The following is a 16,845-nucleotide window of genomic DNA, read 5'->3' on the forward strand; positions in this document are numbered from 1 at the left end:
TTGACTTGATTTGATTCGATTCGATTCGATTCGATTTTATTCTATTCATTTCCATTTCCTCGTGTATATCGATTTGAATTGAACAGCGACTTCCGGTACCTCGCGAACCTTGAACATTTTATTGAAAAAGATTCGTTTAGGGTAGGCAGAAAGGCTATTCTGTAACCTGTCAACCGAGTTCGCTTTTCTCGACAAGGAAGAAAGTTTTTCTCAGTTAACAGGTTAACGCATGCACACCTTACATATATGTACTTAGAATAAAAAAACAGTCTACATACATATGTAGTTACACCTAGGAGGTAACCTTCGTGTAACACGAATTCGTATCGCAGTCACTCGTCAAGATGGAATCCCTGAAATATGAGGCGTGAACTTTTCGAGCAAAAGTTCACCGTGCTCGAAGGTACGAGCGTTCGTGTTACACGAGGTACCTAAATATGTATGTACATACATATGTACACCTAAATGTTCGCAAAGGCTACGGAATTCAACTCGACTTTTGCCAAATTATCGATACGTCGCGAGCGGAGCGACCGTTTGTCAGGATTTTCAGGGGAATTCGGAACGGCGGATGGAGGAAGCGGGAAAAGCGAGGCGCGAAGTGTTCGACGAACGTCACGCCTGTGCCGTTGAGTGGGGCACAGAGTCGTTCGAGTACCTCTCCTCGCGAAGAATCCGCAAATATTGTGCAAAGACAAACGCTCGAGACGAGAAGGTAGCGCGAGATTTTCCTCGGAGGAGCATCGAGGGATACGGAGATAAACAAGCGAGGTGATTTGGACGTTTCCGTCCGCTAGGCTAAGCGAATCGAAGGAGGTAGGCGCGCGAAGAGAAAATAAAGAAAGGCAGAGATAGGAAGAGAATGTTCCACGTACGGTGCACGCGGGACTGTCTCTCGGTCTTCCTTTTTCTCCAGAGGAGAAACGACACCCCGCTGCGCACCGGCTGAATTCCAACCACCGCCCCCCAGCTAACGAACACCGTCTCCTCTATCCTTCTCTCCTCTCCGCGCCGCCCTGTCCGACTAAAAAGCCGCGTCCGCAGTCGTTGTTCGGGACACCGTTTACGGGCCCTGCCGTCTCTCCTCTCCCTCTTCCTATCTAACCGCGCTCGTTAGACCGCTCTCCGAGCTTATTCTTTCGTTCGCAACACGCTCTCGACAAAGCTGCTCGAATTATTTCCAAGTTACAGTTCGGCGCGTAGACTCGGCACCGTTACCGGTCGGCCCGAACACGGATACTCGTTTCGTGGCTCGCTCGAGCGGCAAATCTAACCGTTTCGATCTCCGTTAACGATTCTTCTCCTTTTTCTAACCTTACGATCGGTTGCGTGTAAGGTGAGGAAAAGAGAGGAGGAAGGGCAGAAAATGAAGCTGGGGCGGGGGAACGAAGAACGGAAGGAAAATTTTGTCGAGCAGCGTGGATAGCGCGCCGATGGACGCGTAATAATCTAGCGTCTCGCAGATCGTCGCGCCTAATTCTTCGGTTCGCGACAGCGGCTGGTGATTTCTCGCGGAGGTCGGAGGTCGCGCGATTGCCACGAACAAACGCGAACGCTTCGCTTTATCTCGAGAGGGGATTTTTTGTTCCAAAATCGAAGCGAACAGCAGAAACCGTGGCGTTTAGATTATCGAGAAACTTGAATCACTCGCGGAACGTCATCCTGGAAACAACCGTTTCAGATCTTCCTCTTCTTGCCGGCGAATAGAAGCTTATTTATTTCGTTGCGAAAGAAAATCAGTGGGATTGTTGGAAAAAAACGCGTCGACAATGTCGAGATAAAGTTATCGTTACCACAGCAACGCCGTCGCGTACCAAAGTCCGCGTCGATCGTTCGAGCAAGGAATCTTTTCGCCTTCCACCGCTGTTTCCTTTTCGAAGCTGCATTGGACGGTATCTCGGGATCGGGTCGACCGGCAAGGAGCTAGATCGTAACAGAATCGATGGCGATCGAACGAGACAAGGTCTCGAAGCGACGCGTCCCGCGAGAAGAGGCGCTCGCGCGCGGCCATAGAGAGATTCTCGGACGTGGATTGATGATGCTGACGCGCGGCGCGGAGAGCGGCGCGGAGAGCGTAGGTTAGGAATAGACGAGGACGGAGCGAAAAAGGAGAGAATCCATCCAGTCCGTATTTCAGAGGAATATCCGTCTCCGACGCGACGCACAATGAGCGCCGGGCATCGTTCAAAATAATTATAAACATCGAGAAACGACGATCAATCTTCCGTTCGCGTTCGATAATAAACGAATTACGGGGATGACGTCGGAGTCGAGTCGGAAACGAAAGAGCGAGGCGGAGGAGCAGCGCGAACGGAGATCAAGATGGACCCGCGGAGCGCGTGATTTAAAATGCTAATTTTTTTTCGTTCGCAGCGACAGCGCGTTGATTAAGACGATCGCGCGGGACGCCGCGCGGAAAGGAATTTCATTAGCGGGCATGACGTACGGCTTAGAAGTTTCACGCGATTCAACGATACGTCGGCAGCTTAACCCCCCTTGTCTCCTAACGTCCAGTCGCGCTCCTCCTACCTATCGCTTCAACAACACCGGGTAACACACTTTATCTTCAACCCCCGTACGCATAGGTGTTCAACCTACCTCTGCCTACCTAAGCCAACGGATCGAGAGGTCAGTTAGGAGATTCGCGTTTATGCCGAGGCATAACGATCCACGAATCGAGCAACGCTGGCGCTAACATCCGGCGTTCCGTTACGCGTTCCACACCGCTGCGATCTCCCGAGCAGATCACCGTACAAACTCCCTTCTCGGCGAACCTCGCGAGCTTCTCCGCGAGTGTTCGAAGCGAAGCAAGGAGGAAAGAGAGCGACGAGTCGCGAATCTAGCTGCCTACAATTTCACCGGTGACACGGTAACGACCTACATGAACACCGGTACGAGGTCAATGGGTCGTCTGTTAGGTATAGGCCACTCTAACCTCTACCTCGAAATACTCGGATACCTTTCGAGAAGAAATCACGGAAAGGTAAGAGGCTCTCTCGTTAACGGTACACTCGCATCATTCGCGCCAGTCCACCTTCGCTTCGTAAATTTCCAATCCGATCGATCCCGTTTCTCCGATTAAACCAACCACTTCCGTTCGATTCGAGGGATAATAGAATTTTTCCAACTTGGCGAAAAAGTATTTGATTATTTTTCAACGATAAATTTCTACAGAATTTGGGGAGAAACGGTAAAAATCTGTATCGGGTTACTTGAAGCTCCTGTACAATTACGTTCGAATGATACATTTGCATAGAGAACGAGCTACGAGCTATTAGCCAACGCGGTCGACCTAGATCGAAGGAAAGCGATTCGCTCGTCCACTTGTTTATCTGTCTCCGGTTACGATTCGCTGGAATTTCCGCGGGACCGACACGTATCTACCATCCTACGTCTCGACTCGATCGAGCGGAAGATCCATTAGCGTTTGCAAGATAATTACTCCAAATAGAGATTATACTCGGACCGGAATTAGAGCACTAATTCTCCGCGTGCGGCCCCCGACGATAAATAAACACCTACGCAAAAACCCTGCGGCGGTCTCGCAACCGAACGGCCTAACGATGGGAAGAGAGCTCCCCGGCTTCTTATCCCCGCTCTCTTATCTCTCTCTTTCTCCCCGTTTCCTGGTAAATTGCAAAAACCTATGTTACGAAAAGTGTTACCCAACTGGTTCGAATCGAAAAGTGAACTGAGCGCGGATACGACAAGCCACGTTCTCTTCGAACGGGGAACTACGTGGAAATTGTGGACACTTTCCTCTGGTGTTATCGCGAGGACGAAGAGAGGAGAAAGGAGCGCGTATCACGTGGCCGATGCAACATCGCGCGGAGTGATTTTTACGCGGCTAATAAGCGGGTGCTGGTCCCCTCGGGCGGTAGTTCCGGCTCCAAGGTGGCAAGCCAAAGGAGTAGGCGGCCGGTGAGAAGTGCCGCGAGTCGATGCTATTAAGATTTCCGTATCGTCGTCCCGTTACCGGGGCCGGCCAACATACCGAGAGGTTACGCTCGCGCCTACCGCTTCTACTCTGTTCCTCTTCTCACCGTTATCGCACGCCACTCCGGACACTTGCTTCGAATTAGACTCGACCGACCGCCATTAGCCTCGTAAATTCAAACTGAAGCCGCAGACGCAAACGAATCCTCGTTAGAAATGGTGCGTGACTCGGCGCTATAAAGGGTACGTCCTTGCTTTTCTTCGCCTTTTTCGTTGAACTCTTCGTGGGAGGATGCGAACTCGTCGCGAGACCTGCAGTAGGGCAGGAGCGGAGAGAAAAAGGGAAGAAGGAGGAGAGGCAGAAGGGAAGGGAGATCCGAAATACACCTGTGGATCGAGACAGGCAGAGAACCAGTCGACGCGGAATAACTGGTATTAATACGTCACGTAATTACCGTGCGAGAGATATACGTAGAAGCGTGTGTGCGTGTGCGTATAGACGGCGTTGGTCCGGCAGGGCAAGAAGCTTCCTCTCCCTCTCGTGGAAGATGCCGAGAGAGTATGCATCGTGCGAGCAGTTTTCGAACGCTCCGGGCCGTGCTTCTGTTCCGAGCCATTATGATAATTTCGCCGGAAAGAAGGTTACCGACTCGACTCGTTCCAACCGTTCGCTCGCTCGCTCGCCCGCCCGCCCGCCGTCCACCGAGCATCGCCTCGAATCAACCAAACGAACGTCCGCTGTCCGTAAAACTCCGTTCTACAATTCAGCTAGAAATCACCAACTCCCGAGGAAGCGACGTTAGAAGAGGAGCAAGGGAATAAAAGCGAAAGGGAAAGGTTCTGGACAGGGTTAGAGGCTTGCCCATAACGAGAGAGAAAGAGGGAGAACGGACAGATGAAGAAGGGAAGGTAAGAAAGGAGGAAGGAAGAAAGAGGGAAGAGAGAGGGCAGGCAGCGTGCGGCCAGTGGGGCCCGCCTAACATTCCCACGGTGCCTGCTCGCGGCGAGGCCTCTGCTCGCATGCTACTCGACGGTACGGTCTTACGTTATGCGAGCAACATTAAGCTCGCGAGCGAAGACGAGACGAGACGAGACGAAACGGAACGGAACGGAACGGAACGGAACGAGAGAACGAGTACCAGATCTGTCTCTATCTCTCTTTCGGCCACAGAGGGAGGTGAATCGCGTTATTAATATTCACCTCTCTGCTTCTTCCCTCGTGCACGAGCAAACGGCCGATTGGTAATCCAGAGCTTGGCTTTCTACGGCTCGCGTGCGCGAAATACGCGTCGGAACGTGGGAGTTGGTGGACGGTCCTTCTAGGAGAGTTGCTTCGCGAATTGCCAGCGTAAGGCGGCGTAAGAGAATCGACGGGAGAAATCGATAACGGTTCACGTGTTATCGATAACGGCAGAAGAACGGCGAGACAATTGAACGAGCAACGAACGTGCGAGAATTACAAATAGCTCCCTGTAACGTGTGTGACATTGGTAGCACACGCTCGTTACGGACCGATGAACGGTTCTCCAGCTTCAAATAATGTCTATTCAGTTTGCAATCAGCCAGAAGAAATAGTACGCCGCGTTACTTTCCATTGCCACGCGTATCAAGTTGATTACAACTGCGGCAAATCTGAATTAATCAAAGCAAAGAATGAGTTTCATAAATTCAACAGGTCCGCGGTTGATGTGTTCGATGAAAGAACTAATCCATCTTGTCGGGCAAGACACGTCGGAGATGTCGCTCTGTGTAAACAACTAATCGTGGATCGAAATAAAGCTGGCGGGACACCCCGCCATGATAAGATCGACGACGGCTAAATCCATCTAAACGATCAATTAACTAACGAAGGGCGAGGAAGGCGAAAGAATTTCTCCCAACGACGCGACGTCCTTCCTTCGTTCCGGCTCGCGGCCGACAGAACGCTCTTTTGACCTACTGTCTTTCAAATCGCCCCTCTCCTCGACCGGAGACCGCACTCCGCACAGCTACTTTCGGACCATGATTCACTCCGATTCTCCTCCTTCCTTCGTTCCCTTCGCGACCCTCGGAAATCCTTGGTGCCTTCGAGTTTCAAACCGGAACGAATGCGCGCCGTGCTACTTGGTTTCTTCGTTTCGTTCTCTCCCGCCTTCCCTTCTTATCGTCCTCGTTTGTAACAGTTTCGATAGAAGGATACTTGTGAAAATGTAAAAAACGTTGTGGAAGGCGCGCGAGCGGTCTGGGCTAGGCGAGTATCTCTGCCCACGTCTATCGAAGACTGGTTCGCCGCGCGAGGCAGGTGAGTTTTACGAGTTAACGGTTGTTGTTATTTGCATCGCGCTTTTTTCTCCCCCCGTGATTGCCTCTTCCTATTTTCCTCTCCTCTGCATCCCTTCGTTTCGCATCTTCTACGATCGTATTATTCGAGCCGCTGACCTTTGTCACGTGGCTTTTTGTTCACGAGCAGGAAAGAAGGTTGGGAGTGAGCGACAGAAACGAAGAGAGAGAGAGAGAGCATGTCGGTGGGTGTGCGCAAAGCCGACTAACGTAGCGTTGACCGCCTTTTCCGAGTGAACTTTCACATTCTGATCGCGCGAGAGCTCCGCCGGTCTCGAAGGTCGTTTCTCCTCGCTAGAAGCGGAGCGCGAGCGGGTTCCTCTCCGTAGAAAAGAGGCGCATTCTCTAAGCGATCTTGAGCGAACGCGATCGTATTCTGTGACGAGTTCGCGTTCTCATCGGAGGCGCGAGAAGGTAGTAGGGGTCGAGCACGAAGCGCGGCCCGAAAGGAAAATTTGCCTGGATGTCGAGCAGGGGGAACGAACAAAGGATAATACGCGAGCGCGTGAGCGCGCGCGGACCGCGTGTGGACCTTGCACCGTTCTGAATATGCATAACGAGCCCGAGTTCCGATCGCAATCCCCCACGAACGGTGTCAGGTACTCTTGACCCGACGACAGTTTTGTCATGGTAATGCCTCTACTTTGTATTTTAATGCTCGGAAAGAGATTATGCGGGTAAATACGGCCAGAGGAATACCGTGGCTCGCCAACTGCTCGCTAACCTCGTCGACAGCCCGACCATTTCTCTCGTTTTGCGGACGTCGCAGGACGTCGCAGGACGTCGCAGGACGTCCCTGTCGAAAAATTCGGATCAAAGAGGAGGAAGTTGTAGGAAAAGAAGCACGGTAGTTTAGAACGGTTGGCCGCTATTAATCGTAACCGGCACCGACTTGGAATCCCGTCAAAGTCGACCACGTTTACACGAGGCAGCGTTCCTCGGAATCGTAGTATGTAGCCTCGGGGAATCACGCGGATCGATTCGTTCGTTGCTGGTACCCGTTCTCGTTCGCCAGACGACTTCTTCGATCATTCACGAGTCTTTCTGTCCTCTTCTTCCTTCTCGACACGCGCACACACGCCGATTTTACAACCGAAGGTAAGCGCGAATTCTAATAAACGAATAGCTTTACGTTTAAAGTCGCACGGTTCGAGGTTGCTCGACGCCGACTGCCTAACTCTTGTTAAATTGTGCTCGAAAGCAGCTGCTCGAGTACGAGCTATTCGAAACACAACAGTGAAAAAACAAGCTCGTGCATGGTCATCTCGTCGTACATATATGTATTCGGTGTCCTTTTTCAAAAGAAACATCCGTCGAACGGAACGACGTTACGAACTCTCGGACATTTCACATATGTATGTATGAGCGGCTATACAATTTTCGATGTTCTTATCGAGACTTTATCTTGCATTCCGTTACGTATTAAACCATATCTTTCAAGTGGATACAAAAAATTGTTGCTACTAAAGTGAAGAATAGATAGGAAACTATCGTTTCCACGCAAGTTTCCACGTACATGGTCGGTATTTCGTGGAAGAAAAATGTCGGACGCAGACGGTGGTATTTATCAAACTCCACTCTCTGGCCAGATCGGTTTTTCGTTGGAATTCCCCGGGGAGGAAGCCTTATCCAACGTTATCGAGGCTAGTTTGGTAGGCGAACCGGAGCGCAGGGGGCGGTCCAAGAGGAATCTCTCGGCCGTGTGCAGAGGATCAAGAATCGACCGCCAGTTGGATTACTAATCATTTCCCGGGCCCGAGAAACCTCGCTAATTGATTAAAGTCACGATCCTGACCCTGCCGTAATATCGGCAATCTCTTCTCTTCGCGCACAGGGAGGAAAGTGGAGAAAGAGAGAGAGAGAGTGGAAGCATAGGACGAAAAAGAAAAGGTAAGAGATAAAAGAGACTTCTTCTCGCTCGCGCTCCGTGTGTTGGCCTCGCGTAATTTTTTCCGTCTCCCTCTCTCTCTCTCTCTGCCCGTCTCTTTCACGTCTCTCCGTCCTTTCCTCCTTCTCGTCGTTTTGGTTTGCCCCGAACGTTCGTTCGAGCGGCCCGGCTATCCGCCTTCGTCGTCCTCCCATTGTTGCATCGTTTCAGCCCGGCAAGGGAAACAATGTCTAATTTCAGTTAATGCGGCCATAATGGCCATCGTCGTTGCATCGGCATGCCGCGCGCGGTATGCTTCGACGCTGAGAGATAAGTGAAATCCACCTTGGCACACCGGCGTCTCTCTACCCTCCCTATCTCTTCCTACGGACGCGACTCATGCGCCAGATATATATCGGCATCTATCGAGAATTTCCTAATAGCACCGATTCCGCGGTGATCCTTCCCAGCAATTACCCTTGCCGTTTAATCGATACCCCCCGATCGGCCACTCGGCTTCTGCCCTCTACCTACCCTTATCTTATCGTCCTCCACCTCGATACAGGTGTGGAAGTTGAGAGTTGAAACGCAAGGTAAGAGTTTCCCGCGGTGAAGCGGCGCGTATCGAGGCACGCGAGGCCTCTTCGAAAAGGATGGAAAGAGCGAGCAGACAGTTCCACTAAACGTACCTTCTTCTCGGGCAGTCGCAATTAAGGGTTAATTAAATTGAGCGGCTTCCTAGATTTCTGTAATCATCGCGGACAGTATCTGCGGGGTAATCTTGAGCGCATCCTGTCTGCCTCGGGGGCCCCACGGAAGGAAGGGGCCCCCGAGGTAAGGTCATGCACCCCGCTGACCTCGGACCACCGACTCGCCCCACCCCCTTCCCTCGCCGCACACCCTCCTCGCGTCCTGCCTCCCCATGCCTCGCGCCGCCTCGCCACGGCTCGCTTCTCCGCCGCACCGCGCGCACGGCCTTCTTGCCTTTAGCGCTTCTCTCTACTCCTTCTCCTTCGTCTTCTTCCTGTCCTTTGCCTCTTTCCACTCCGCGCACTTTTCCTCTCCTCCTCCTTCACCATCTCCTTCTCCTTCGCGTCCTCTTTGTCCACCGCGCCGACCTTCTCCAACCGACCTTCCTTCGATCCAACGTTTGCCAACAATTGACCCACGCCTCCATACTCCGACGCGAAATAATTCGGTCCAGCCGAGATGATAGAAAGCTCCCCCCCCCGTCAACCCTTTCGCGCGTTTCCTTCTTCTTCGAGAACTCCAAGATGCTTCCCCCTCCGCGATCCTCGCCGTACCCCTCTCCCGTTTAACCTCTCTACCACTTCGTCACGCTGTTTTTTCCCTTTGCTCGCGAGGACTCACGAGGCTGAGAGGCAACGTCGGCGAAACGGGTAGGGAGTTGCGTGCCCCAACGCTTCGAATTATTATCAAAAGCCGAGGCATCATCCCGGATAATGAGCGGACGTTACTGCGACAGGGCAGAAAACTCGGGTCGCCTTCCCGTGGGAATAACGCGAGGAAGTTGAGGAGGCCGACTACCCGCGACGCAAATGCGAGCGATCACGGTTCAAGGTTCCGAACCGGGGCCAAACTGGAAATTACATTTTCTTCACCAACCCAACGTAATATACATACGTAAGTACCTATGTAGCCGTTGATAGATAAACTCGAGGATTCGCATCCTAGGCCCGCAAACTTCCTCCGGACTGCGCTCCCTGACCGTTCGTGTCGATGACCGTCTCGCTTACGTACGCCTTGAACAAGGTCAGATGGTATCTGGCAGCGAGAGGAGTTGGAATCGCGCGGGCACAGGAGAACGGCCAAGACCGCGAGGAAACGTGGGATAATTGTCCGAGTTTGACTAGTCGGAAGCGGAAAATCCAATTCGTATCGTTTCGAGTCGTCCGTCGGGAGGAGGAGGGTACCTCGATGGAAGTGAGTACACCTGGTTCGTACACGTCGGTGACCAGCTCGTGCGTGCTCTAACAAGGTCAGATGTTATCGTGGCTCGAACGGGCAAGTTCGAGCGGGGGAAAAGGAAGAATCTCGGAAAGGGAGAGGCGTGGGAACCTTTCCGGGGTTTTCGTGATCGCGGCTCCGATTGAGCGCCAGTAAGTATCCTTGCGCCTCTCTTTAACCTCTCGCCTTATCATTCTTTTACGTACGGTTAACGCGCTTAAATTAGGAGAACCTGAATTTCCCGATGAACCCTGCAACCCATCGACGCGGAAGAAAGGATTATATGTATATACGAAATCTCGGAAAGGCAGAGGTGATTTAACTGACGCGAGCCGACAGAAGGTCGAAGGTAGGAGGAAGGAAAAGAGAGGTGTTGAAAGAAAGGTGGCGGGGTGGAAGAAGAGATCGGTATCGAAAACAGGCGGTGGCCGAAAACAGACGGCGAGGAACTCGAATCGAGAACGCGTCCGGATATAAATAGGCGCACTTGTCCCGCGTTACCGCGACGAGTTCCAAGGATGCCCGAGCACTCGCGGCCGCTCGCGATGCCTCGCGAATCCGTAGCAAATAAATAGAAGCGTTTCCGCCTCGTTGAACTTTGATCTTACGCGCGACACGCAGCCGTTGCTCTATTTTAACAAGCACCGCCACCGTTAATTCCCTCCGCGTCGATCGGCAAAGGTAGCGTCAAATCATTCGGTACGTACCTTCCCGGCGCATGCCCATCTTCAGGCACTTTTTCAATCGACAATACTGGCACTGATTCCTATGGTGTTGGTCGATCGGACAGTTCCTATTTCCTCGACACGAGTAAGTTAGGTTTCTCCTGACGCTTCTCTTGAAGAAGCTTTTGCATCCTAAAAAGAGGCAAAGGTACACAATTAAAATCTCCCCCTCCACTCTTTCTCTTATTGTTAGTCACGTCACACGATCTCTGTTTCGGTGAAGAGCGCGTGAGCGCGCGCCTGCACTCGGAGGAGTAACGTCGAACCGGCTGATCCAATCACCCTTTAACCTGTTTAGCATGCGCGGGACGATGGCCCCCTGTCTATCTGTCACGCGCCACCTCCACGGGTCGAGCGCGCTCGTTAAATCGAATCGCGTCGGCCCGTGTCATCGGTCTCTCTAGCCTCGCTCCCTCGTCCGCGAAGAAATCGCCCCTCGAACACGCGACAAACATTCTTTTTCCACCACTCCTCTCCTTCGGCGTCGCATATCATTTTCTAGTAGACGTACAACTCTTGCTTTTTTTCGAGTAAATCAACGGTTAGGTTAGACGTGTTCCCGTATCGAGGAGCTTTGAGGAAAGCCGCGGCCTAGCCGATTTCGGTGGACGGGTTGACGGGTGGACGGCTGCTAGTACTTGGAAGCAATCAAGAGGCAATTCATATCGTGACAACAAAGCGTTCTCTGTATGGAAACGGCTCGAACGCAGATAAAGAGAGTACCCTTGCCGTTGTCGGCGATTCTCATCGGCGATCGCGAACCTTCGACCGAGACTTGACTTAACGATTTTCGAGTGCACGCCGTCTAAACGTCGACCGAAGCTATCTACAAGTATTCCAAATAATCTAATATATTCAAACTCTAATTGTCTCGAATCTCCGAAAGCCTCGAACGAGAACTCGTCGCTTGGATCGTTCCGGTGCTCGGCTTCGACCGTGACCCGTTATGCTAGAAACGGTTCTTCGGAATCGATCGCGCATCCCGATCGGTAATTTTCGCGACGCGACGCGACGGTGCGCTGCTCGAGGAAACGGTAATGCCAACGTTTCGATAGCACCGGTGTGGATTTACTGGCGCGTATTAACGAGAAAATTAATTAGAGAGGCGTTCGCGTCCACTCGCAGAACCGGTTCTGCAATTTCACCTAGCGTTTAAAAAGCTCGCGCTGCTCGACGGCGCGGCGCGGCACACCGCGACACGGCGACGCTTTAGGGGGCACCAACTGCTGGGTCAAGATATCATTTTCGTTCCTATCCTACTGCCATTAGCGGCGGTAAAAGCTCCGCAGTAACGGCCTCGTACGTCATTTCCTGCTAGCTAAGAAAAGGTTAAACGCGATTCTATTCACATCCGCGAACCTTCTGTTTCTTGCGATTTTCGCCGATTCTACCGGCGGAGATTATATACCGTTTTCTTCCTTTCTACGAAAATATGCCCTCCCTGCCGTCGAGCTCGACTTGCTTATCAACGGGAGATTAGATTACTCGTTGTTGTTTTATGGCGTTTAATCGTCTTTTCCTCTAAATATTTACGCAGCACGCAGTATCGGAGAGGAAGAAGTTTGTGAAACGTCGAATTGGAGTTGGAGCGAGCGGTTTTTCAATTCGGTCGCGTAGTCGACGCTCGCATCTTTGCCGCAGCGGTAATCGTTGTCGTCGTTGTCGTCGTTGTCGTCGTTGTCGTCGTTGTCGTCGTCGCCGATGTTGCGAAGGAGAGAGACCGTGGGGTCGCCGTAACTACAAATTGCATCGTTACACGCAAATTACGCGATTATAGTACGCGAGTCAACCACCAAGAGACACTGCATATGCGCGGCGTGGTAGCGCGAGAGAAAACAGAGAAATGGGCTCGGGGAAAAGGGGGAAACTGAGAGCGAGCCCTGCGAAAGAGGGAGGATCGGGGCGAGAGAGAGCTGAAACAACTACTGTTTATACTTTCAGATTGCAGCTTGCGCGGCCCTCGAGAGCTCAAATTGCTCGCATCATTGAATTTTCATTGCTCCGGCTCGTTCGCTGCCATTCCATTCCGTGTACACCGGCTCGGAACGACGTTCCACCGTACGATGCCGCGGAAGTATCCCCGCGAACGAGCCTAGGGGAATCGACGGTTCATCCTCGATCGTTCGCGCGACTAACGGTTCGATTCGACGCGCCGCGATACGCCGAGAAATCTCGCAAGACCGCGTTCTCTGCCACCCAGGAGAGTGTTGCGCGAATAATATTGTATATCTGGACGCGTTCGAGTACGTTGGAAGAAGTAGGTTCTAAGAAGAGGACGTAGGAGAATCGATAGAATCGAGAGCGAGAGGATGAACAGGATGAAGAGAGAGAGCGAAGGAAGTGGGTAAGAAGGCAAGGAGCGGCGGGACGATTCGGTCAGTAACGTTTCGAGTCGGCCGCGTAAAATTAACGACATTGTTATAATTAATTAGTCGTCGGCTGGTGAGGTAGCGGCGATGAGCGGCGGCAGCGGCGGCGGCGCGGTGTTCGCCGGGCAGAGAACGGTGCGTAGATAGCGCGGGCTTCGTTAGCGAGATAATTGGTCACAGAGGATGCGTTCGGGATGCGTCGCGGTTCGTAATTCTATGCTCGATGCATGCGCCTCGCCGTCTGTGCATATATGTATGTATCTACGCGTCCGCTTCTTTTCCACCAATCCTGGCCGCCTCCGATTTTCCCCAATTTCCCTCCGCCGGTTCGCGGGGGATGGAGGAGAGGCGCGACGCAGGCACGCGCCTCCCGGGGAAATGAGATTAATAGAGATTAGCAAAGTCGGAATAATATAATATGATCTCGTTAGAGCGATTAGCCCGTGGAGCGGGCTGCAGAATGTCTGGCTTCTTCCTGCACGCGGTGGGCTATGCCGAGCATAAGTCCGTAAGTCCGTAAGTAACCGTAAGACTCGGAGGGAAAGCCAGAGACCCCGAACAGGAAGCCCCGTTGCGGGCGCGGGTGTACACCTCAGACCGCGAGACCGGAATTAAATTTCCTCTTCTTCTTCTTTCATCCGCGGGGTAAGACCTCGTCGCTTCTTCCCCTCTGCCTAACCCTCCGTGTTTTGGGGAACCGCGAAAACCGAGACGACCGGTCGCTACCATCGCCGCGCCGGGCAAACTCGAGCAAACTCGAGCAAACGTTCAACGAGCCGTGTCGAGCGTTCGCTCGCTTTGCACGACCGCCGTTCCCTCCTCTTTCTCTCCCACGAGAGAATGTAACGTGACTCGTTTCGACGTTCCGTGTAATTCGCGACAAATACGAGCTCCGTCTTAAACGCTAGTTTACTCGCATGCCGCGAGCAATTACTATAATTGAGACAACAGCCATTTTTAAGGAACGTTCGTGCCGAGGCAGCTGCCACGGCCTGTCGCTTCGCTCCTCCGTCCTTCCATCCTACCGAACACACATTTGCCTATTCCTAGTCCCTTCGTTGCCCTAGACCTTCCCATTTTCCTCCACTTTTCCCTATCGCGGAACACGTTCGCGCTCCTCGAGACACGAGCGAGCCGGTTCGTTAAAATCGCTCGGTTACATAAAGGAAGTGACTCGATCGAAACGAGCTCGAAGTCGAAGCACAGAATTAACGTTATCATCGTGACGCGTGGAAAATATGCATATGTATGTATGTCGCTACTGTACATTTACGCGTTTGCTCCGATCACCCCGTCGATACTTTTCTTCCAAAGTCTTTCGGCGAACCATTTCCCCCATTTTCTTTTTTTGTTCTAACACTTTGTTTTCTTCAACTTTTACTTTCTTTTCCTAGATGCACCACCATGTAAATACGCGTGACATTGTTTTCGACCAACGGTACGAGGCAAAGAAGTATCAAGGTTGCCTGCATTCTAGTTCGCAGAGGAAACAATACGATTGAGAGAATGCCGCGTGCGGTAATTAGCTTTAGAAGGAGAACAGTGAAACCACGGTCCCCTTGTACAATACAATAGTTGTGTTTTCAAGAACATCTAGGAATTAGCCTATTGTTATTAGAGACGGACGATCGGACGACATCGAAATATAACGTGGATAAAGGAAAAGTTGGATCGAAATTGAAAATTGAAAAGAAGAGAGGAGATCACCTATAGACAAAATTCGGTACCCCGAGAAATAAGGTGGTACTGGATGGGATGGAATGATAGCAGGGTGTCGAGGGTACAGCGCGCGAGACAGTACCATAATTATTGGATCGCTGGTGGGTGGAGAGAGACGTTCCTGCTCGTTGCGTCTCGAGTCGTGTCGTTTTACCATCGCGATCGTTCCACTCGATCCCCTTGCCGTTTCTTCTTGATTTTTCATCGAGGAATCGAACGTCGGACAGTCGATTCACCTTCGAGATAACTCCCAGTCGATGCTTCCTCTTAAGCTGTTCACTCGACATTCTTTGCCGCATTCTTCGACCAACGATTGACCGAATGACGCACGCGCTTCTAATTTACAAATCGTCCAAGCTTTTAACCCATTCGCGGCGAATAATCGCGTATTCGCACGCGTCAAAGCCCCGCTTTATTTCCACGATTATACCGACGTGCGGTAGAAGGTATTCTATCCTCAGGCTCTCAGGTACGACTGTGGCTTTGTTGTTGAAATGGATTAGCGAAAAGCGAAGAGGACAGTAAAAAGGAAAGCGTTATAAAATTGACGTAAAACCTCTGCGTGGAACGACGATCCTCGGCATAGAAGCGCGATTCGGCTTTACAAGGGGTTAGGTCGGCCGACCGGTGGTTCTAGGTTCGACCGAACGAACGCGAGTAAATTTCACATGTTCCGACCACCTCGCGGCGAACGGACAGGGGTGGAGTGGGCGTCGAACGATCGCGGAAGAAAGAGCGAAAAGGGAGCGGCGGCGATCGTGAAGGTAGCCGAGAGGTCGAATCGCGAACGACTATTGCGCAATAACCAAAGACGAAGAACCTTGTTCGAGACGCGGTACCGCGAATGGGAGGTTCCCGGGCCGCTGTAATCGGCAGATTAATGTTCGTTTCTCGAACTTAATCTCGGGCGAATCCACAGGACGGATGATTCTCGTGGAACACCCGAGAACCGTTCGGATCGCCAGCGAATTCTTCGTCGGTCGAAAAGAAAGGGCGTTCTCTCTCCCCCCCCCCCCCCCCCCTCTCACTCTCGCGCTGTTTCTCCCGTGTCACCTCGAGACCGATCTGGTTCGATCCTCGGGCTGTGCTCCACTACTACCGATAACGCGCTCGCGATCGTCTCGATCGACCGCGTCCAAAGACAGACGCGACAAATTGACGATAATTCGCGACCGTTTGACATCGGTTGACATCAAAATCAATTCGTCGTAATAAAGCGATCGCCGACAATCACCGCGATTACGCCAATGAACGTCCAATGTGGAAGGCGTATGCGCCGTGGCGTATCGGCCCATCGATGTTTCTATGATTCTCAATAAAGCGTGTCGTCGATCGTGCCAGCCAATGATGGCGCCGTTCCACGCACGTTCGATGCCTCTCGTTCACCAGCGAAATCGAATCGGGGGAAGGCACCGTCCGCGCCACCGAGACAAAGCGGAAGAAAATTTTCCACCGATTTCGTTCAGGTGTTCGTCCAGCGAGAGGAGACCCGACTGACCGGGATCTTCCGTTGCTGCATCAGCGCTCGAAGCGATACGACAAAGTCTAACTTTCTAACCTTCGGACCAGTTGTCCGCCTCTAGCGGACAGTCGGAGCTAGGATCGTTCGGTCGAGGAAATTTTAGCAGGCTGTCGCCGAGCAGAACGAACGGTAGAAACTGTAATTAAAGTGGAGGTTGGGTCGTTACCGGGCTACCGGCGATGAGTTACGAGTTTGAGAGGCCTGCGGCAAGGCCGCGACTCCGCTCGTCCACCAGGACCAAAGTCCGTGCGAACCGCGACACCAACCGCAGCTTCGACCTTCTCCTTTCCGTTCTTTTTCACCATTACGATTAACGGAAAAGCTTCTCTTCGGAGAAAGCAGCGAGAACACTCTCTTTCTTTCGTTTTTTAATTCGCCAACCGAAGCAGCTTCTCCCTTTCTTCGCTCTTTTTTTTCCAC

The 16,845-nt window shown here is 52.1% G+C and overlaps 1 protein-coding gene across 1 annotated transcript in view; it reads right to left on the reverse strand.

Moving 5' to 3' along the window:
- LOC108577184 (steroid receptor seven-up, isoforms B/C) overlaps window positions 1–16,845 on the reverse strand; it is a gene marked incomplete at its 5' end in the record, with an annotated part of 43,026 nt that overhangs the window by 23,626 nt on the left and 2,555 nt on the right. The window contains one exon of the mRNA XM_017940296.1: window positions 10,798–10,947. Within this exon, the coding sequence (XP_017795785.1) occupies window positions 10,798–10,947 (150 nt within the window). The remainder of the gene's footprint in view (window positions 1–10,797; window positions 10,948–16,845) is intronic.

This window comes from Habropoda laboriosa, unplaced genomic scaffold (assembly GCF_001263275.1).
Source record: "Habropoda laboriosa isolate 0110345459 unplaced genomic scaffold, ASM126327v1 scaffold597, whole genome shotgun sequence".
Lineage (NCBI taxonomy): Eukaryota > Metazoa > Arthropoda > Insecta > Hymenoptera > Apidae > Habropoda > Habropoda laboriosa.